The sequence below is a fragment of the Hemicordylus capensis genome, chromosome 4 (assembly GCF_027244095.1).
Source record: "Hemicordylus capensis ecotype Gifberg chromosome 4, rHemCap1.1.pri, whole genome shotgun sequence".
NCBI lineage: Eukaryota > Metazoa > Chordata > Lepidosauria > Squamata > Cordylidae > Hemicordylus > Hemicordylus capensis.
Genome location: NC_069660.1, coordinates 260,087,836 through 260,110,163, shown reverse-complemented (window position 1 = coordinate 260,110,163; position 22,328 = coordinate 260,087,836). Strand labels below are relative to the sequence as shown.

Sequence of the window (22,328 nt, the reverse complement as noted above, 5' to 3'; positions counted from 1 at the left end):
CAAACTCGCCTGACCTGAACCCCATAGAGAATCTATGGGGCATTGCCAAGAGAAGGATGAGAGACATGAGACCAAACAATGCAGAAGAGCTGAAGGCCGCTATTGAAGCATCCTGGTCTTCCATAACACCTCAGCAGTGCCACAGGCTGATAGCATCCATGCCACGCCGCATTGAGGCAGTAATTGCTGCAAAAGGGGCCCAAACCAAGTACTGAATACATATGCATGCTTATACTTTTCAGAGGTCCGATATTGTTCTATTGACAATCCTTGTTTTATTGGTTTCATGTAATATTCTAATTTTCTGGGATTGTGGATTTGGGGTTCTCATGAGCTGTACGCCATGATCATCACAATTATAACAAATTAAGGCTTGACTTATCTCGCTTTGCATGTAATGCGTCTATCTCATATATCAGTTTCACCTTTTAATTTGCATTACTGAAATTAATGAACTTTTGCACGATATTCTAATTTTTTGAGTTTCACCTGTATATAGCTTGACATTTCGGTGTTTGAAGGATCACTTATCCCTTCATCAGGCAGAGAAGTCTTCAAGGGGGTCTTGCTGCCAGATACTCCAGCCCTTTGTAGATGAAGCAGGTAGCAACTAGGGTTAGACTACTTCATTTGTTCAGAGAGGATGACTTCTTTGGCTCTAAAATCTCACCTATACAATCTTTTCCACAGGTGAACCCTAATCTCAGTGCCATATTAAGGAGCTTCCCCAGAATTTCCAAAATGCTGTTGAGTTTCTATGTTAGTCCCAACATTCTTATGTATGTTCTGCTTTTCTTGTTGATGGGATTATCTTTGACTCACCTTCAAAATTCTTAACCTACCCTTCAATATAAATTAAATAAAACTGATTATTTTTGGGGGGAAACAAAAATTGTAGTCCTGTAGATTAGAAATGATAAATACAATTAACAGGAAGTTGTAGATTGATGGCTAGCATACTGTGCACCATAAAGTTTGTGCCATTGTGCAAGAACACAAATTACACATATAGAGTTGTGCAACAGTGAAATCATAATGCATGTGTAATACTGCACAGTATTTCAGCCACTGAGTGTAGGCTAAGGGTATACGTAGACCGATCCTTGTGGTTGTCTGAATTCGGACTGAACTGCTGGGCCACAAATTGGTTTGGTCAAACCAACTCAAGTGATTTGATGGGCCAAAGGGCCATGCTTGTAGAGGGGAATCAGTTGAGGATTCTCCTTTACAAGCAAAGGGGAATCCTGCCTTGAAAAGGCTTCTACAGGGCACCTTTTAAGAGTAGTTTAAGTAAAAGTAGCTTACCAAATCTTGTTGGGGCAGTTCCTTGAAACCCTGGCAGTTCTCCATGGAGGCACAGATACCACACATATGGCCTCCAGTCCACATCTTTGGAGGCCAGAACTGCACCACTGGGCTTTTGGGGAGCACCGGTGTTTCAAGAAGTGGCCACTGCTGCCAGATACAGTAAGAACCTACTTTAAAGATGCCCTCATAGCACTCTGCCAGCCCAGATGCCTTCAGAAGCCTTTTCAAAGCAGGATTCCCTTTTGTGTGTAAAGGGGAATTCTTATCGGCTTTCCCTTTACATGCATAGCCCACCAGACTGAGTCAAACTGGTCTGCAACGCATCAGGCTCTGTTTGGTTTGATTGCAGACCAGCCTGCCACTCCTGGAAGCCAGTTCAGTTAATCGAACCTGCTTGGTTTGTTGTGCACCAGTTCTATGTTGAACGGTTCATGCACACCCCTAGTGCAGGCAAAAGCAAGACACAAAGCTATTTGAGGTTTGCATCCCTTAAAAATCTTAGGGTTAATACTGTAGGCTAAATTTCAATCTGAGGTGCAAAGTTTAAGAATGTTTATTTATTAAAATCACAATACAATGGAAATATGTACATGTTAACAATCTGGTTGCCAGTTTGTCAACTGGATTCCTTCATTCAAAAATAGTAAACAGTAGGTGTACTATAAAAATATTGGTTTGTGCAGCTGAACAGAGTTCGAATCAAGATGCTCCTATAGTTACACAGTTATAGTTGAGAAGATTCCTCAATAACACTGCCCTCCTCAGACATAAGAATGCCGAGTGTTGAGAATGTGCTCTGAAATCCTAGTCCTGGGCTGACATGCTCAGAAGCCACTGCGCCGATCCTCTGCTGTCCATGATTATGGTGTTTACTTGTGTGGTCAGTTTCTGTGATGCCAAATGCTGCATTCTGATCTGGGAATAAACTGTCCATGAACACAGCCCTAGTCTCTGCAAGCAAATGCTGTAACACTGGGTGGTGGTGGTGGGGCTTCTGAGCATAAGCATGGCTGAAGAGGGCTACTGTTAATTCTTAGCATGATAAAAACACCCTAGTGGAAGAAAGCATGAGGTACAGAATAAAGTCACATCCAGTTTTCAGCTTAATTCCAAGTGAAGCTTTGAAACCTGATTTCCAAGTGTACTTGTCATCACTGTACCTACTGTATGTTATATGTATAATTTGGTAAGAATGAGTGATGATTCCAAAGGAAGTGATATCAAAGAGAATTCTACAATGAAATGAATGTATTTGCTGCTGACTGAAGCTACTGGGTGGCATAATTTATTGTAAAATGTTGCCTCAAATTCCTGTCCTATATACTATGAGATACTTCACCATGAACATTACATTTTTACCCCTGGCAGAGCCATCAAGCCTCTCTACTATGAATTCAGCCACATCACTAGAAAGGACTCTACCAAGACAATGACTTCCTATATAAAAATTCTACAAAGTCATGTATGGTTTCCTCTTGACTGTATCAGTCCCTACTGATTCTCCATGTCTACACAGAAGCTAAGGCCTTTTGAACTGTGAAATGTTCTAGCATATAGGATTGAAGGAAGGTAATGCACGACAGCTAGCTGTTCTTTAAAAAACCAAAACATGGTGCTTTTTTGATGCTGACTTAGCACACTATATTTGTACTAAGTACAATTCCACATTACTTTGTTTAACCTTATACTAGCATAAATGCTACAGTAGCCCTTACCATCCCTCATTCAAACCATTTTGACAAGTACCACCTGGAAATATCCATGTTGAAAAGCTCAAGGCCAAGCTGGTTATGCAGCAGATGTATGAACAGCCTCTCTGAATCTGAAGTTTCCTATCCGTGGGAGAAAAGGGGAGGGGGCTGTATCTTTAAATGAAGTCAAGCAACAAGAGGGCAGGACACAATTTTGAGCAGAAATAAAACTCAATCCTCTATGCTGTTTCATAATTCTTGGCTGATTGTAGCCTTCAAGGTCGCTTTTCAGGAAACAAGCAAACTGGCAAGAGATCATTCATGCATCTCATGTATTGCATATACTTTGGCCCTAACATCACTTTTATGATATAGGGCTTAGCTTGGCCACTTACAGTAACTTCATGAGCTTTTTTTGTTGTTGTTGTTAATTTGTTTTCAGCTGTCTCTTGTTTATAAATATGATTGTACTGGTGTGGCCTTTTTACCATCTTCTGGCCAAAGCTCATCTTAGCTGGATGTTTGTTTAAGCAACACACAAAGAAAGCATCGATACAGGACTTTAAATTTAAGCAGGATGGTGAGCATTTGTATTGTCCATATCCATCCAACTGAGCAGCAGCCTTCGGCTTCAGGGACCACAAGCAATAGGTCTATCCCAATACATCAAAGCAATTGGCTCAGCCACATTGTCCTAATAAGAGGTCTGTGCCAATTGGTAGCAAGGGAGGGAGTGCCTTTTTTCCTATGGCTGCTGCTGGTATTGTCCTTCTGTAGCTGTGTAGAAGTCATCAAGGACACTCTGTAAATATTCAAACGTTGGTCTCTCTTCTGCTTTATCTTTCCAGCATGTTTTCATGATATCATAGAGCTCCGTAGGGCAGGCCTCCATGCGCGGCATGCGGTAACCACGTTGAAGAGCTATCATTACATCGGAATTACTCATGCCTGAAAACAATAAGAGCAAACATTGTGTTATCTCACTGATTTGGCTATGCAAAACAAGCAGGACTTTTGTTTGGGGTTGTGGTTTTTTTTGGACTAACATGGTTCTCCTACTCAGTCCATTCACTGGATAGGCTTTTATCACTGGAAAAAGACAGCAAGAGGAAATTAAGATGCTTCATTTTTCTGAATACTCAATAAGCTTTCAAACACATGTAGACTGAACAAATAATTTAGGAAAATTCACATGGGAATTCAAGAGCAAATTATAGGATTATGCTGTCATCCAAGGGTATGCTGACCATGGCATATGCTAAGCTTCCATACAAAGACCTCTGCAAAGTACAGGTTCCCTGTACTGTTGAAATAGACTGTTTAAGACCCTGCCCTACACACCATGTGAAGACTTCAGCACTATAATCTCTCTTGCTGGATTCAGACGTATCTCACAATATTTTAGTAAAGAAGCAAATGTAGGATAAAAAAATATATTTTAAAATAAGAGTTGGTGGTCATTTTCTCAAAAGCTCAGAATCTATGACACTAAGGAAGCAGAGAATAACTCCTTCACCCCCCGCCTTTACTAGCAATCCTTCCTACCCATTCTAGCTCTGTCTTTCTTCCAACAGGAACTCACAATTCCAGCTTCATATGGACTTATTCCCTACAAAGTATAATCTCAATTTTATGGAAAGATCAAAACACTCTCTAACAATAACTCTTACAACACCCTTCCTGCATTAAGTAAATGTGTGTTTTGGGAGAAGGAGTGGGACAAATTCCATGAGAGGAGGGCTGTATCCACACATGCCATGACAGCAGGAACCCCATATAATAAAAGTTATCCCTCCATGGTGTACGAGGGTAAGGCCCCTTTCTCTTGCAAGCTGAATGTGCTGCCACTGAAGTGGATTATGCTCCTGCTGGGGACATGGCCAACAGGCACAATCCCACTTCCCGCATTTATTGAATGCAGGCAAGATGTTATGAAGAGGGGCTCATATTGGTATGGAATTCTGCCTTATATGAAGAGCTCTCTCTCGGAGGCCTGCTGTGGCCCCTCTGGATAGAATAGACATTCAGATGAAGTATCCACAGGGCACATAACCAGATACAGTGAGTTTTGAAATCTGCATGATGGTCATCAAAAAGAAGATACTAGCCAGGAAAAGAAAACACTTTTGGACTGGCAGAACCAGTCTTAGGATTTTAGAAGTTTTGCCTCCATTTTGGGGGAAAATGCAGATCGAGAAACTTAACTAGGCAAATACCAAGTGGCATATGAGCCCATTTGTTTAAAAAGAAGGTTTAGTCTTTCTATGTTCCTCCAGGTGTGGAGCCACCATTGTGCAAACAGGTTCAAAGAACCCAGGCCGCCACGCCTTGTGCCCCTGCCACACCCTCTGCAACTGACCTCAGGCACGGGGACAAGGTTTTGCTCACAAACAGGCTGCATGCCCCATTTCTGAGCAAATTCAGGCCAATGTCTCACTTGCAGCATGGCAAGGAACATGTGTCTCTGCCATTTAAAGCAGGGAGAACTCCTCCCAGTCACACTGTAAATGCAGTGCTGGCTGGAATTTGCTCACAAATGGGGCGTGCAGCCTTGTTTGCAAGAGAAACTATGCCCCCTGCATCTGATGTCAGACGTGTTTGACATTGGACGCAGGGTGAGTGACTGGGGGAGGGCACTGCTGGCAGGCTGAACTGGGGCCACTGCTGACCTCCCTACACCACTGTGTCCCTCAGTTTTGTTTAGAATATTTATATTCTGCTTTTTAACAAAGTTCATAAAGCAGTTTACATAGCAAAATGAATGCTTCTCTATCTCAAAAGGGCTCACAATCTAAAAAGGAACAAGATAGAGATAGCAGAAACAGCCACTGGAGAGATGCTATATTGGGACAGTTGAGTAAAAGCAACTGTTCCTCTTAAATATAAGAGATCAATGTGCTAAAAGGTACATGTTCAGTCTACAGGAGTAGGAAAGTGTTTAGGAAAACATATTTCAATATGGCAGTCATACATAACACCAAGTAAAACATAAAAGGCACAGGAAAACATTGCCACTGGCATTGTGAAAACTTGAAAACTGATTAAATGTGTTTGGGGTATAAAAGAAGGGGGGAGCAATTAAAGTAATACATTACAAGTTTAATTTACACTTGACCTCTGTTGTGCTTTCTTAATTCTTAAGTTTAATATATATGACAAATGTGTTTATGGTCCAGTTCCATAGATGGCAATACCCATCTATATACAAGACATTGGAAAAATTAGACCAAAGAGAATAGTTTTCCTAAAGAAGTTGTGGGAAATTATACCATTAGTAAAGCCGAGTGTTAATTAAAGATAACAAACATTGTGGTAATGTAATGCAACAATTGAAGCTGACTGATTATGTAATTATTTAAAGGTGAGATAGTACATGATCCACATTTTTAATATGGTTCAAATTCACTAAGAAATAAGTAACATATGGGGGATTATTTAAATAAGTTGATGCTAGAGTAAGAGGAAGGATCAATTTGATTGACAGACTACAGTACTTTTGAGACTGTAAGGCAGGAGTAATATTTAGGAGTAAAAGCATACAAATGGACTTTCAATGTAAATTAATTGCAAGCTATATCCTTTTCACATTCATAATAAAAATAATGCTGCTTACAGACTTTTCCCACCTGTCGACCTTCTTGCAGTTGCTACCTCCTCAAATGTATATTTTCAACATATGCAAGTATCACTAAGAAGGGTGAAAATAGCCCACTTCGTGCCCCTTTTGAGTCACTATCTCTCTGTAGCCACTCGGTTCTCTCAATCAGTATCTAGACTGTGTTGTAGGTAAAGGCTGCCTGTTCTGCTGAGGCTTTGTTTTATTCTGACTGCTGAAGACAGACCTTTTGGAAACTGGCTTTCATGTAAGTACACTTATAAATGAATATATATATTCACATTTAAATATATAAATCCACATTTAATGAAATGGCTCTTGCAAGTTCTCCCATACAGATTTCGAAGTCATAAGAACATAAGAACTGCCCTGCTGGATCCGGCCCAAGGCCCATCTAGTCCAGCATCCTGTTTCGCACAGTGGCCCACCAGATGCCGCTGGAAGCCACAGGCAGGAGTTGAGGGCATGTCCTCTCTCCTGCTGTTACTCTCCTGCAACTGGTACTCAGAGGCATCCTGCCTTTGAGGCTGGAGGTGACCTATAGCCCCCTGACTAGTAGCCATTGATAGACCTCTCCTCCATGAAGTTATCCAAACCCCTCTTAAAAGCCATCCAGGTTGTTGGCTGTCACCACATCCTGTGGCAGTCTAGATGCACTGCTGCCCGAAAGGCTAGTGCAACAACAAAAGAAAACCCAGTTGGTCTGAAAATGGATTAGATGGTAAAGAATGATAAGATTGCTTGGGACAAAAAGACACACACTACACGAATCCACTTTTGACAATAAAGGGCTGGACTGAATCTGGGGCTGAGTGGGGAAGGGAAATGATGTTGTGCAATTTATATCTAAAGATCTATATAGGCTCAAGCTCTCGATTTTGTTCTGCTAGCAGCCTTTTGACCCCTTCTGATTTAGCAACTTGCAATATTTTCAGAGGGCTGTCATCAGGCAAGATGCAATTGAGCAATACTTGCATGCATATAGGGAGGACAACATTAGGATTACATCTCTCTAAATCCTCTAATGACCCAGCAGTCCACAGTGTTTGGTTGCTGCCCAAATTGCAAGGAAATAACAGTCAGAAGTCTTCATTAGTAGCTTTCAGTTTAATAACAATTTTTGACATGTATTCAATTTAAATATGGTTGCAAGTGAATGTCTGCTCTTTGAAATCTGTGACTACTTCTAAAAATAACCGCTCACTTTAATTGTTGCTAGTTGCTCACTTGCACCTAGGCTGAGTTTGCCGGATTGGTGGGTAAGATGGGTTTGGATGGGTGAGATTGGTTTGCAGGATTGGGTGGGGTCTCCCAGGGATCAGTACTGGGACCAGTGTTCTTTAACTTGTTCATAAACAATCCAGAAGTTGGGGTGAGCAGTGAAGTGGCCAAATCTGCAGATGACACTAAACTATTTAGGTAGTGAAATCCAAAACAGATTGTGAGGAGCTCCAAAAAGAATTCTCCGAAATGAGGGAGTGGGTGACAAAATGGCAAATGCGGTTCAATGTAAGCAAGTGTAAAGTGATGCACATTGGGGCAAACCCCCTCAACTTCACATATATGCTGATGGGATCTGAGCTGTCGGTGACTGACCAGGAGAGAGATCTTGGGGTCGTGGTGGACAGCTAGTTGAAAATGTTGAATCAGTGTGTGGCAGCTGTGAAAAAGGCTAATTCCATGTTAGGAATCATTAGGAAGTGGATTAAAATATTATAATATTTTAATAATATTATAATGCTCTTATACAAAACTATGGTGCGGCCACATCTGGAGTACTGCATACAGCTTTGGTCACCGTATCTTAAGGAGGATATTGTAGAACTGGAAAAGGTGCAGAAGAGGGCAACCAAAATGATCAGGGGCCTGGAGCACTTTGCTTATGAGGAAATGTTACAGCAACTGGGGCTCTTTACCTTGGAAAAGAGGCGACTAAGGGGAGACACACGATGTAATGACAGCCAACAGCCTGGGTGGCTTTAAGAAGGGTTTAGATATAAATTCATGGAAGACAGGTCTATCTGGTGGCTCTGGGCCATCTCCAGCCTCAGAGGCTTGATGCCTCTCAATACCAGTTGCAGGAGAGCAACAGCAGGAGAGATGGCATGCACATACTTCTTGCCTGTGGGCTCCCCAGAGGCATCCTCCCCAGAGGTAACCCCTGTGAACTTGACAAAGAGGCACCTTTGAACATGGCGATTCTCTTTATTTAGCAGGGGGAGAGTAACTGGCCCTTTCCACCCCCAGCACAGTACCTCCAGTGGCTGTTGCTCGTGTCTATCTTGTGTTTCTTTTAAGATTGTGAGCCCTTTGGGGACAGGGATCCATCTTATTTATTTATTATTTCTCTTTGTAAACTGCCCTGAGCCATTTTTGGAAGGGCGGTATAGAAATTGAATTAATTATTATTAATTAACAACAACAACAACAGATGCTGGACTAGATCAGCCTTGGGCCTGATCCAGCAGGGTTGATCTTATGTCCTTACGTTAAGGTGAGCAGCACCGGGGTCAGCTCAGAAGGTGACTGGAAGAGACACTGTGAGGTAGCAGTTTCTTTTTAATCTGCCTTCCTCCCACCCCACTCTAGATTGGGAGAGGGACCTTGGCTGCAGCTTCTGTGCACACCTCTCTCTCCCCCCCTCCCCCTCCTGACTGGCTGTTATCTAGTGTCTTTTCTCACTTTAATTGTTGTAATATCTTGCACCTGAGCTAAGATTGCCAAATTGGGTGGGTGGGCTTTTGAACTCTTCACCCTTATAAAGGTGAACAGCAATGGGGGTGGAGCCTGCAAGTGGCTGCCAAAAGGGGGCTGGCCTTTGATGGCGGCCTTCGGGGGTGGGGCTGAGGGCAACGTATTGTTTTGGATTCTGAGGGCAACGTATTGTTTTGGACTCCTGCTCTTTATACTGTTGTTGCCTAGTAATTGGCTGGGCCTGGTACAGGTATGTGTCTTGTCTCTGGTTGTCCAGAGATAGGGAGGTGGAGGACGACTCTGGGGCAGCTATTCCAGTGGTAGTGGAGAATGGACAAAAATAAGGTGTTGATAGGTCAGTGGGCCATTACAGGGGAAGGGAATTCAGAAATTTAATCGCTTTTTCACCTTCCAGCAGACCTACCACCTCTTTGACCTTGGAGAGCAGTGCTAACCACCCACAGAACCTCACCATATTACTCTGTAATGCCAGGTCAGTCCAAAATAAGCCTGAAATCATCTATGACACGATTATGGATGAAGGAGCCAACCTGGTGTGCATCACAAAGACCTGGTTGGGAGAGGCTCGTAGTCCGGGTTGGTCCCAGTTTCTCCTAGTGGAGGTGGTGAGAGGATGTGGGTGGGGAGGTGGGATGGCTGTAGTCTATAAGAATACCATCTCCCTTTCCAGGATCCCTGTCAGGAAATTGGTCTATCTTGAATGTGTGTACCTAAGTCTAGGGACCAAGGATAGACTGGGAATTCTGTTGGTGTACCAATCACCCCATTGCCCAACAGAGTCCCTAAGTGAGCTGACAGACCTGGTTGGTTTTATGGTTTTTACTGTTTATCTGATTTTAAGGTTTTTAAATGTGATTTTTATGGAGTTCTATTGTATTTTAACTTTTGTAAACTACCTTGGGATGTCTTATGAAAGGCAGTATGAAACCTGAATAAATACTCTAACAGCAGTGCAATAGAACAATGGGAAGGTGCAACTAATGCAAAATCCAGAACAGGTTTCACACTCTGTAGTGCGGGGATGAAGCGGGTGGGGAGATTATTTATTTATCATATTCATATACCTGATATGTGTATCCCTAGAAGTAAAGGTAAAGTTAAAGTGTGCCATCGATTCAATGTCGACTCCTGGCAATTATAGAGCCCTGTGGTTTTTCTTTGGTAGAATAGAGGAGGGGTTTACCATTGCCATCTCCCATGCAGTATGAGATGATGCCTTTCAGCATCTTCCTCTATCACTGCTGCCCGATATAGGTGTTTCCCATAGTCTGGGAAACATACCAGCGGGGATTCGAACCAGCAACCTCTGGCTTGCTATTCAAGTCATTTCCCTGCTGTGCTATTAGGTGGATTTCCCCAGTTGTATATAATTTAAAATACCACAAATGTAAAAACAAAATAAAAATAATTAAAATAGTTTTACAGAATAAAAATCACTGAAACACTTGGAAATTAATTTTGACTAAAAGCCTGAGAAAGCAGGTGTGTCTTAAAGATCTTTTTAAAAGCAGCAAGAGATTTGACAAGGAGTGCATTCCAGAGCCCTGGGGCAGTCACAGAGAAGACCTGGTCCTGAGTTGCCACCAAATGAGCCAATTGGAACTGGACCTTCTCAAATGATCTTAATAGGAGGCAAGGTGGCACACTCTAAAATATATGCCCGGTAGACATACAAAGCAGTGTTTGGGTGTCCCCTTCGAGTTGGTTCTCCTTTTTATATTATGTTATCTACCTTTCCATAGCGTTCTTGCACAAGAACACCAGTTCATCAGAGTAACCCAGCAACCTTTGCTTTCATAAAGGGAGGAAGTAGCAATAACAGTTCTATTGCGTCTGGGGAGGGGAAAGCAGCATGCGTAGTGCCCTTCTATCCCATGAGATATTGTTTTCCGTAAGGTGGTGATGTGTATGGTTCTCCTTTTTATATATACCTCCATGGTGTTTTTGTGCAAAAAACACCAGTACTTCAGAGTCACCCAGCTATGTTTCCTTTCATAGAAAGAAGGAATAACCGTTCTGTGGTGTCTGGGGAGGGGGTATGTCATGGCCTGCTGTCACATGAGATATCATTTTTAGTGAGGTAGTGATATGGCAGATCTTCCCATTGCTCTAGTGTTTTGGTGTTATAGTGTACTGGTGTCTTGCCCAAGAACACTGTTGGAAAATTATGGAAATAATCTCCCAGTGAAATAAGAAAGGAAAGCACTTCCATTTCAGTGGGAAGCTTTGCAACCCCTGCCTCCACTGAGACTGCAAAACACGGTTTGGAATTAGTGCTCCATTACAGTAGCTGCTCCAGTTACATTAGTGCTCCATTACAGTAGCTGGAGCTTTCCACTGATCTAAATAAATAAATGAGACAGAGGAAATTACCATATTTACCAGAATAGAGGGCAACTCCGAATTTAAGGTGATGCCTATAAAATAGAGGTTAAATAAAGGCTATACCTGTATTTACCCCCAAAGAAAGAGGACTCTGAATTTAAGTTAACCTCCTTATATTTAACAGGAAGTTATATTTAACTGGGGAAAAACCTCATCTTGGATTTGGGTAAAAATGGTACAACTGGGGCCATCCACAAGCACTACATATGCCCCCCCACCTCCGCCATTTGCTTCACTCCCTGCGCCTAAGTGAATGTGCCAACTGCTTCCTCTACAACCCTATTAGCCAGAAGTGGGTGAGATGGATAAGGGGAAGTCTGCTATGTGAACGAACCGAAGGAAGAAAAACCATAATGGGCCATAATAAAAGACAGCAATGTGTATGGCCTGTACTGACTTTATAATGTGTAAAGCCCCCAAACTGCAGAACCCCTTAATTTCACATTTCAGTTTGTCACATTGCTTTTAAATCCCCCCCCCAAAACCCACTTTTCCTATAAAGCCTAATCCCATACTTTATTGCAACAAAGCGTAACTCTGCATAAGTGAAATAATCATATTTTTCCTGAAGTTTATCTTTGCCTCCCCTTCCCCTTTGACTTTAGATTGAGTTCCTTTGGGACAGGAACCCATCTTCCAATTGTTTTTGAAGCACCATACTCACGGATAATGTAATAATAATAATAATTAAATAATAATAATAATAATAATAATAATACCTATTGCTCTCAATAGGTTACATAGGAACACAGGAAACTGCCATATACTGAGTCAGACTATAGATCCATCTAGCTCAGTGTTGCCTACACAGACTGGCAGCAGCTTCTCCAGGGTTGCAGGTGGGAATCTCTCTCAGCCCTAACTTGGAAGATGCTGTCAGGGAGGGAACTTGGAACCTTCTGCTCTTCCCAGAGTGGCTCCATCCCCTGAGGGGGAATATCTTGTAGTGCTCACACTTCTAGTCTCCCTTTCATATGCAACCAGGGCAGACCCTGCTTAGCTATGGGGACAAGTCATGCTTTCTTCCACAAGACCAGCGCTCCTCTAGTTGGTTACCTAGCTGAAAGTCAAACAGTTAATCTACATTTTCATGTAATTTTTCATTTTGACTTGCCACTGACTGATCACATTTAAATATTAATCACTGATTCAACTTTTAAAAGTCAGTGGTCTCCAGGGCCAGGTCTATTTTCATCACATTTCATCAACAGATTTCCCCCTACCATTCACAGCCAAGGATCTTTAGTCAATGCCCACTGGTTCTTCAGCTATAAAATTTGGCTCCAGTCCCAGAACCTGCTCTCAGTCTTTCATTTCAGTTATGATAACAGCAAGCACACCTGCTTTTGTAGCAAAGAATATCACTGAACAGGATGCTGCTGTTATTGAAAAGGAGTCTGTTGTGTTGTATAAATATACAAAAGCCAAGCTGCTCATTAAAAACAGAAATTACTGAAAGGACGCCAAAGAGGCATATATTTTCAACCCATGTTGCTCCTATAATCTATTATGATTACAAATAAACGAATGTAAAGGATGACATACTTGACTGAGGACTGATGCGCATGAATGTTGATGAATATCATGCTCTAGGGTTGCCGCCCATGAGAAACACACAGCCCCAGAAAGCAAGAGGCAAGGCCATTTCCCCCTCAGCCACTTATTAGTTATACACTTAAGGTGAACAGATCATTTTTGTATGGGGCTCCACCAGCAGACTCTGTCTCTGGACCCACCAAAGATCACTAGTCTCCATCCCTGTTTCTGTCACTGGGCTCCACCCCTGGCCCAGAGGTTCTGCCCAGCAATGGTACCAGAATTATTATTTCAGAAGTTAGTAACCTGAGTGCACTCATGTGCACAATCTCTTTCTAAAAATTGGTACAAATAACAATAAATTCATTTGGAAAGAGGAGGCATTTGCTTTCCACATTAGTAATGTAAGATGTTCTATCTCCAATATAAAGCTGGATGCAGGTTGCTAGTACAGCAAAGCAAATGATTCAAAAGAGGCATTGGGTGATATAAAAGACCCAAGGGGCTTGCATGCATCTCACATCAGACCATGGATCCCTAGCATGCTAAAGCTGTACATATAAGAGATAATGTGAGGTGGCATATACATTTATTTATACATTTATTTATTTATAAATAAAGAAGTAGTAGTCCAGTATGAGCATGGTGTTAGATGTGTGTAATCTCACATAGGTAAATGTCTTCTATACGTTCAGCATCACTAAAAACAAAAGCTGTATTAGAAGACTGGGGACAGAACATTTCCCACTGCATACAGCTGAATTCTTTCCATTTTAAACTGTTATTTAGTGACAATCTGCCATAATTCCTGTTTTAAACTTTAGCAGACAATTTTGATGGCAAGTGTCAGGTGTCATTTAAAGTCTCTTTTTGTAATTTTTCTAAGACATTAAAAGGAGAAGATACTTATTTAATTAGCTGATTGTCTATGCACATTTATCTGAGAGTAAGCCCCACTGAACTTAGCAGGACTTGCTTCTGTGTAAGCATGCACAGGAATTGAGATGATATGCCTGCCGTATTTCAAAAGGTGAGGGTAGGTTGTAAATATGTCATCTCTCATTCAATTCAAAGAGGTCCCAACTGTACTGAAAATAGACAGTTCATGATTATAGGATGGCAGTAAACAAAGAAGCACAGTGTTCAGGGCTCGGCCTCCCTACTCCGAACCCCAGCTCTCTCTTTCCAGACACGTTAGCTCTCCTCAGCTTGACCAAGAGGATGCGTCTTTCTCCTTTCTCAGTCAGCTTTCACTAAAAGTCTTTTTTGTCCAGTCATCCCATGAGAGGGTTCAGCCCTGCCCCAGGGAAACTTGGGAGGCCTCACTGCTATCCCAATTCTAGACTCCATGCCTTTCCTCAGATATATTCTTGTTTCACCAAGGAAGAGCAACACCAATCCTGAGCTTGCAATCATTTTGCAGCTGCTCCACACACACTGCAAATTTATTATATGGAAAGCACTTCCATGTTGAATGCAACCTGATCATGCTGTGATCACTCACATTTTATTTAAATGTATATATAGAAACCCAACACACACACACACACACACACACACACACACATCTATATGTGATTTGCATGCCAGTTCCTAAGCAACAGCATTTTCCTGTTTGTAGTTATGTAATATGTGAAGCACTCTAAGGATCAACAGGTTTCAAAACTTGCCTCCTCCCACAAGATAAACTAGATAATTGACAGCCCATGATGTCTCTTTATGGAATAAAATCAAACATTAAGATGTTTAGCAAGGTTGGTCACATCAAAGCTGTTCAAGAGATATTTTCTCTTGCATGAAAAATGTCATGCATTTTTCCTCACTCCCCTTCTCTCTCCCCGTCCTATCCTGCAACATTAATATCAGAAAATGTTATTGGGTTTGTAGCCTCTGCTTCTATCTTCTATGCCAAGAAAGATGTCATTGAAAGAGGTCATTCTTAACACAATCTAGTCTAAGCCAATATTCACTATACAGTGGTCCCTCGACTTACGAAGATAATCCGATCCGAACGCACGTTCGTAGGTCGGAATTTTCGTTAGTCGAAAAGCGCATCCACGGAGGTCCAGAACACTCGTAAGTCGAGGAAACCGCATCTAAAAATTTGTAGGTCGAGGAAGCCGCATCTAAACCGGCAACGACTTCCGGTATTTTTTGTCGTTCGTATGTCGAAATCTTCGGATGTCGAGTGCTTCGTAAGTCGAGGGACCACTGTATAGAACTTCCTATAACTAATTTTAAACATTCTAACTGGAAAGTCTGCAGCATATTGGCAAAGCTTTCTAAAATAATCTATTGAATTCTGGTTTTCTAAAAAGTGCTGGAACTGAATTACTTCAATATAAATGAAAAATGTGTACCTCCCTTCCTCCTCTCTCTCTCTCTCTCTCTCTCTCTCTCTCTCTCTCACACACACACACACACACACACACATACACACACACAATTTGCTGATTTTTAACTAAGTAACTGCTGCATTAAACACCTTCATAAGCTCATTAGCACAGCAAAACAGGATACAGGAGAACCATGGGGGTTTCGTTATCCTGCGGTCAACCCCAAATATTGGAATATTGGGGCTATGGAAATCTGGGGGTCGGGTTCCCAGAGGTCAGGAAAAGTCCCCAAAACAGGGCAGAAAGTTTTAGAAATGCAGGGGGAGGGAGTGATCTGCCATGCTTCACAGGTCCCCAGCAGTCTAGCAGTGCCCACCAAAAGTAAAAAAAACTAAAAAACAAACAACCCCCAAATGCTGCAAATTGCATATTCTTCGGGGGGGGGGGCTTGGCAAAAGGAGCCACAAAATGGCTCCCGATTTCAAAATGGCAGCCAGAAATGACCTCTGAGATCATTTATGGCCACCTATAACCTGTGCATGCACAGATTTAACCCCTTTAAAAGCCTTCCTCCACCCCTACGTATACTACAGTTGGGTGTCTATTACCTGACTGCGAATACGTGACTCCACAGATGCTGGATCCGTGGATATTGTGGTTGTATATTACATATCCATGGATACTGAGGTGTACATTAATATACTACTGTATATTAACATATATCAATATCAAAATGCTCCCCATTTCTCATGTTTGTGTTCATTTATTAACACAATAGGCTTAAACTGAATAGTAAACAAAGTGATCTAGATACCTGGATACGGGATTTTTCCATAAGTAATTATTTCATACAGAAGAATTCCGAAGGACCACACATCAGACTTAATAGTAAAAGAACCATAGTTGATGGCTTCTGGAGCAGTCCACTTGATAGGAAATTTTGCACCTAAGTGGGAGGGAGGAGGTGGGGAAAAAAACCACACACATTTTAAAATTGACTTAAATGTATGTAGCCATTTCAATGATTAATAAGTGGAATGTAGATGAGAAAAGGGAAGATTCAGAAGCAAACCAGAACAGCAGCCTATAATAAGAAAACACTGGAAGCTGGCTCTTTCCTTTCCACCTACAGCAAATAAGAACTGCCTCTGAGCAAGGAGATGCCTTCTTTTTCCTACTATAATTGCTCCTGGGAGCAAGGATTGCATTGCATGTGTAGCTGCCTTATCCAAAGCAGTATTATGGCAGCGGCCCATCCAGTTCTTTCATTTATCTTCCTAGTTTTTAACATGACGTCAGCACTTTAAGGTTGGAGAGAATGGAGAAGTCTTTATCATAATTCTTAGATAGGTGCCATGTTGATCAAGGCAGCACTATGAAGACTGCTCATGCAGCAATATGCTTGTTGGCAGTCCCAGGCCAGAAGAGACATCTGGAAAGCCTGATAGTGGCAGGAAAAGCAAGGAGAGAACTGGCAGCAGCTATCTGTAATGCCTATTTGTTTTTAATAGAAACCCTTCAAGAAGCATGATATCTCCTATAATCATTAAAGAGTACAGTCTACACAGTTAGATTTTGTTTATAAAATATTTCCGTTACCAAAGCAGTATTTTCAAGGATTTCTGTTGTGTTGCTTGATTAAGATATGGACTGACGCTATTAACCCTTTGTTCTGAAGGCAAAGGGACATTTTGTATGGAAGATTTTGTTGCTATATTACAGATATTAATAACTGTAGCATTTTAAATATCAGCTTCCCCCCGCCCCATTAGAAGTATCTGAGTGAATGGCCATTAACAGAATGAGTCTTCCGTGGCTTGAAATTTTAAACGGATACATACCTTCCCTGGCTGTATATTCATTATCTTCAATTACTCTAGCTAACCCAAAATCAGCAATTTTGCACATCAGTGACTCTGAAACTAGAACATTAGCTGCTCTCAGGTCCCGATGAATGTAGTTTTTTCTTTCTATATACGCCATCCCCTCTGCAATCTGCAACAAATAATGAAGGGTCTTAATTTTCATACTGTATTTGTTTAGCACTTCACAAGGACGTGTACAAACATAATTTCAAAATAATGAACAAGCTTCCCTTTTGTGGATCATGTTTACCCACTGGCCATATTGATATGAACACAAAGAAGTGAAAATTTCAGATCTGGATAAAGAACTGGAAAAGGTGCAGAAAAGGGCGACTAAGATGATCAGGGGTTTGGAGCATCTTCCTTATGAGGCAGGGTTGCAGCATCTGGGGCTTTTTAGTTTGGAAAAGAGGTGATTATGGGGAGACATGATAGAGGTGTATAAAATTATGCATGGAATGGAGAGGGTGGACAGAGAAAAATTTTCTCCCTCTCTCACAACACTAGAACCAGGGGTCACCCCATGAAGCTGCAGGCCGAGAAATTTAGAACTGACAAAAGGAAGTATTTTTTCACACAGTGCATAATTAATCTATGTCATTCTGTACCACGTGATGTGGTGACGGCCACTAGCTTGGATGGCTTTAAAAGCGGCTTAGACAAATTCATGGAGGACAGGTCTATCAATGGCTACTAGTCTGATGTCTATAGGCCACCTCAAGCCTCAAAGGCATGATGCCTCTAAATGCCAGTTGCAGGGGAGCAACAGCAGGAGCGAGGGCATGCCCTCACCTCTTGCTTGTGGGCTTCTCAAAGGCATCTGGTGGGCCACTGTGTGAAATAGGATGCTGAACTAGATTGGTCTTGGGCCTGATCCAGCAGGGTTGTTCTTATGTATGAAGGAAAACAATTACAGGAAGAAAACTATAGGAAGACACAAAAAGGAGGAATAGACTTATGAAGACTGAGCTAAGAAGAAGCTTTTCTGACAGAATGTTTAAAATTGTACAGCAACATGGGAAAATCCGACAAATTGATATCCTGTCCTTCCTCCAAAGCGCCAAGGCAATGTTCATGGAATAGGTTTTGTATTTATTTATTTATTTATTCGTTCGATTTCTATACCGCCCTTTCAATAATGGCTCAGGGAGGTTTACACAGAGAAATAACAAATAAATAAGATGGACCCCGTCCTTGAAGGGCTCACAGTCTAAAAAGAAACACAAGATAGACACCAGCAACAGTCATCAGAGATACTGTGCTGGGGGCGGATAGGGCCAGTTACTCTCCCCCTGCTACATAAAGAGAATCACCACATTAAAAGGAGCCTCTTTGCCAAGTTAGCAGTATCTTCCAGTATCGTTTGTTCACAGGGGTTGCATATGTGTATTCTAATTGTTTCTGTTATGGAGTTGCATGCAATGTTTTTATAATGCAATGTAAGTATATGCAGGAGGTGAAGTTTTAAACCAATTTCTGTATGACAAAGAGGCTGCAGTAGGGAGGCCCCCTGAAGGCAGCTGGGAATACACTCTGTTTAGACTGTGGAAAGGAGACATAGTTAAGCAGAAGGAAAGGAGTTAGTTATTGGTTAGGAGAGGCTGGAGAGGGCGAGTCTTTCTCAACAAGAAAGTGATTTCTGCAAGAAAGGGGAAAAGAGAAGGCAGGTAGAGCAATTTCTGTACTCTAAGAGGAAAACCCATTTTCTGTTCAGGGAAAGACCTGGGGAAATCCTCAACAGGGAGGCAGGTCAGAAGCAAAACAAAAGAACCAAGCACGTCACCCTAATCCTGAAAAGGAAAGTCATGGAGAAATATTCTTGCCAGTAAAACACCACAAAACATCAACATTGATATAAGTTTATATTTTCAATACCTGAAATCATTACGCTTAATTTGTTCAACATCATCTGAGTGAGCTTAAGTAAAATAAAACCTGTTACTTCAAGGTCACATAACGTTTTATTTTCTCTCCCATATTCACCAGATCTTTTCACCGTGCTATGGGGGTGACTTATTATACTGGAGAAATATAATAAAGAATAAACTCTGTCACAAGTCTTTCATAAGACAGTGATATTTGTCTCTAAGGCATCAGAGTCTGGGTGGTGGCGGCAGGGTTATCTAGAAGGACAATCGCCACAAGAGTCATCCCACTTTTACAACAACAAATATTTATATACCACTTTTCAACAAAAGTTTCCAAAGCAATTCATATAGAGAAATGATAGATAGATAGATAGATAGATAGATAGATAGATAGATAGATAGATAGATAGAATGGTCCCCTGTCCCCAAAGGGCTCACAATCTAAAAAGAGACATAAAGGCAGATACCAGCAACAACCACTGGAGGGACGCTGCTGAGGATGGATAAGGCCAGTTACTCCCCCACTGTTAATAAAGAGAATCGCCACGTTTTAAAAAGGTGCCTCTTTGCCCAGTTAACAGCAGTCATTTTCACAACCACCCCATGAAGTAAGTTAGACAAAGACAGTAGCCCTATTCACACATTATGTTCAGCTGTACAACTGTACAGTGTACATAGATAGAAACCTGTACACAGACAGTTATTCACACATTATGTTGAACACAGGTACAGCACTACACTTCCTGTCTGCACCATGTATTTGAGGGGCCTTTAGTCAGATTCACTTTTAAACTGAACACAGGGCACAAAAAACATGAATGACTGCACAGAGATATGAATACTCGTACCACATAATGCCAGAACAGGGTTACTGTGATTCATCCAAGGCTAACTAGTGAACAAGGATGTCTGTGCAAGGATTTGACTCCAAGTCTGTCTCTGTCTCTCTCTGAAAGAGCATATCTGATATTAAACTGATAAGAATAAACTGACCACTCTTTCCCCAAGAGATGGTTGCTTTCAATTAAAGCTACCAGGCCTGGCACCAGCAGATGGTACCCTCAGCTCTGATGCTATGTTGGGAACATTATAAGATGGTGGCTCCGGCTGTGCCAGTGCTGAGAAGAGTGCTGCTATTACTCATTGCCTAGTAAGCCCACAGGGCCTGCTAACTTGGCAAAGAGGCACCTTTTAAAAGTGGTGAATCTCTTATATTTAGCAGGGGGAGAGTAACTGGCCCTATCCACCCTGAGCACACTACCTCCAGTGACTGTTGCTGGTGTCTAACTCTTTTTAGATTGTAAGTCCTTTGGAGACAGGGAGCCGTCTTATAATCTATCTCTATCTATATATTTAATTATCTTGGGACATGCATGCCCACAATTTGGTGGCGGAACTCTCGTGATGCGCTGCGAGAGTTCCGAAGTGAGGACTGAGGAGGAGAGGGGGAAGAAAGTGCAGGTGGTGGCCGGCCGGCGGGCAGAGGAGGGGGGAGAGAAAGGTGGCGGTGGGCAGCGAGATAAAGGCGGAGGCGGGCGGGGGGAGAGAAAGGCGGCGGCAGGTAGCGAGCAACGGGAGAAAAAAGCTGCAGCGGCGGCAGGCGGATGAGGGCGAGGAAAAATGGCAGCGGCAGGGCCCTTCTTGGCTGCCCGCCGCAGCTCTGTGTGGGGGGAGGAATGGGAGAGGAGGAGGACTGGAGAGCGTGGGCCGGAGGGAAAGGGTAGAGAGGAGAGACCGGGGATAGAGGAAGAGGTAGGGGGAAACAGCCGGCTCCAAAGCACTGCACAGATGTTCTGTGTGGTGTTGGCTAGTTATAATTAATTCTCTTAGCCAGCCAGCATGGGGATGTGGCAAGGCTATGTGTGCCGGCGAAGGACACGCCTGATTGGCTGGGCTCAGGTTGGCCAGCAGAGGCTCCTGATTGGCCGGGTGCCGGTTGGCCCGGCTGCTGTGAGCAGGTGGCGGCAGCTGCAGGCCTTGCCCTGGGAGGAGGTGGGAGGCAGCGGGACGGACTGGCCCTGGCCCAGGTGGTACCAGCAGGGGTGAGTGGGGAATGGGCGGTGGGGGTGAAGCCCCTGTGCCTGTTACAGCCTGGGGCGGGAGGGAAACAGGAGGCGGGGTGCCTCCAGCCTGGGGCAGGGAAACATCTGTTGGAGGCCAGCAGAAAAGGGAAACAGACTGCGGGGCTTCCCTGTTCACCACCCAGGAGGAGAAGTGGCGGCGGCGGGGCCCTTTTTGGCTGCCCGCCACCCTGTGAGGAGCAGCTGTGGCACCAGTGAGGCTGGAGTGGGGGAGGGAGGGCAAGAAAGACCAGGGCAGGAGGGAAGGGGGGGACGACAGCCAGCCCCAAGCAGCTGGCTCTGTGCAGGGTTGGCTAGTTTATTTATTATTTCTCTTTGTAAACATGTTGAAAAGCGGTATATAAATATTTTGTTGTTCTTGATATGAACAGAGAAGAACAGAACCTTTATTATGGTCACTGACCAAACAAAACACACATTGCCAGTCCTGATACGAGAGAAGCACTGGTGTGACTGGGGCTGCCATTTAATCCCTCCACAATGCTAATGCAGCATCACTCCGGAGTAACGTTAGAGTGAGGGGATAGTGGGGAGATGGTGGGTCCAGCAATGCTGGCACTGGGAGGAGCACCACTGTTTCTGCCCCCACCAGTCAGGCACTAAACGTGGAACTGTTCCTGAAAAAAACTATTCCACATATTAAATTCTTCCCTTCCTATTGTTTACAGACACGCACGCACACACACGGCCAGTTTAGACAATACTCCATCCACCTACCTGAGCACACAGTAAGGACATGCATGCGCCATGGGCATGCATACTCCATCCACCTGCCTGAGCACACCTGCCTGCCGCCTCCTCCCAGGTTTGCTTTTCCTAATCACATGATTGGGCGGGGGGAGCTCATTCAAACTGCTCCTCTACATGTGCAACAAATACTAAACTAGTATTTGCAGCAGGTGTAGAAGGGTGGTTTGGACATACCCC

General features: G+C 42.9%; 1 protein-coding gene across 6 annotated transcripts in view; it reads right to left on the bottom strand.

The window, feature by feature from the left end:
- Positions 1-1,838: 1,838 nt before the first annotated feature.
- Positions 1,839-22,328, bottom strand: part of LYN (LYN proto-oncogene, Src family tyrosine kinase) — a 91,649-nt gene continuing 71,159 nt past the window's right edge. For 5 of the 6 annotated variants that reach the window (XM_053249431.1, XM_053249434.1, XM_053249435.1 and 2 more), the window contains exons 11-13: positions 17,429-17,582; positions 16,402-16,533; positions 1,839-3,947 (exon numbers count right to left, since the gene is read on the bottom strand). In XM_053249431.1, coding sequence (XP_053105406.1) covers positions 3,745-3,947; positions 16,402-16,533; positions 17,429-17,582 — 489 coding nt within the window. In that variant the 3' untranslated portion in view covers positions 1,839-3,744. Of the gene's footprint in view, positions 3,948-13,829; positions 13,952-16,401; positions 16,534-17,428; positions 17,583-22,328 lie in introns of those variants that run through there. The other variant, XM_053249437.1, reaches the window with a different exon arrangement.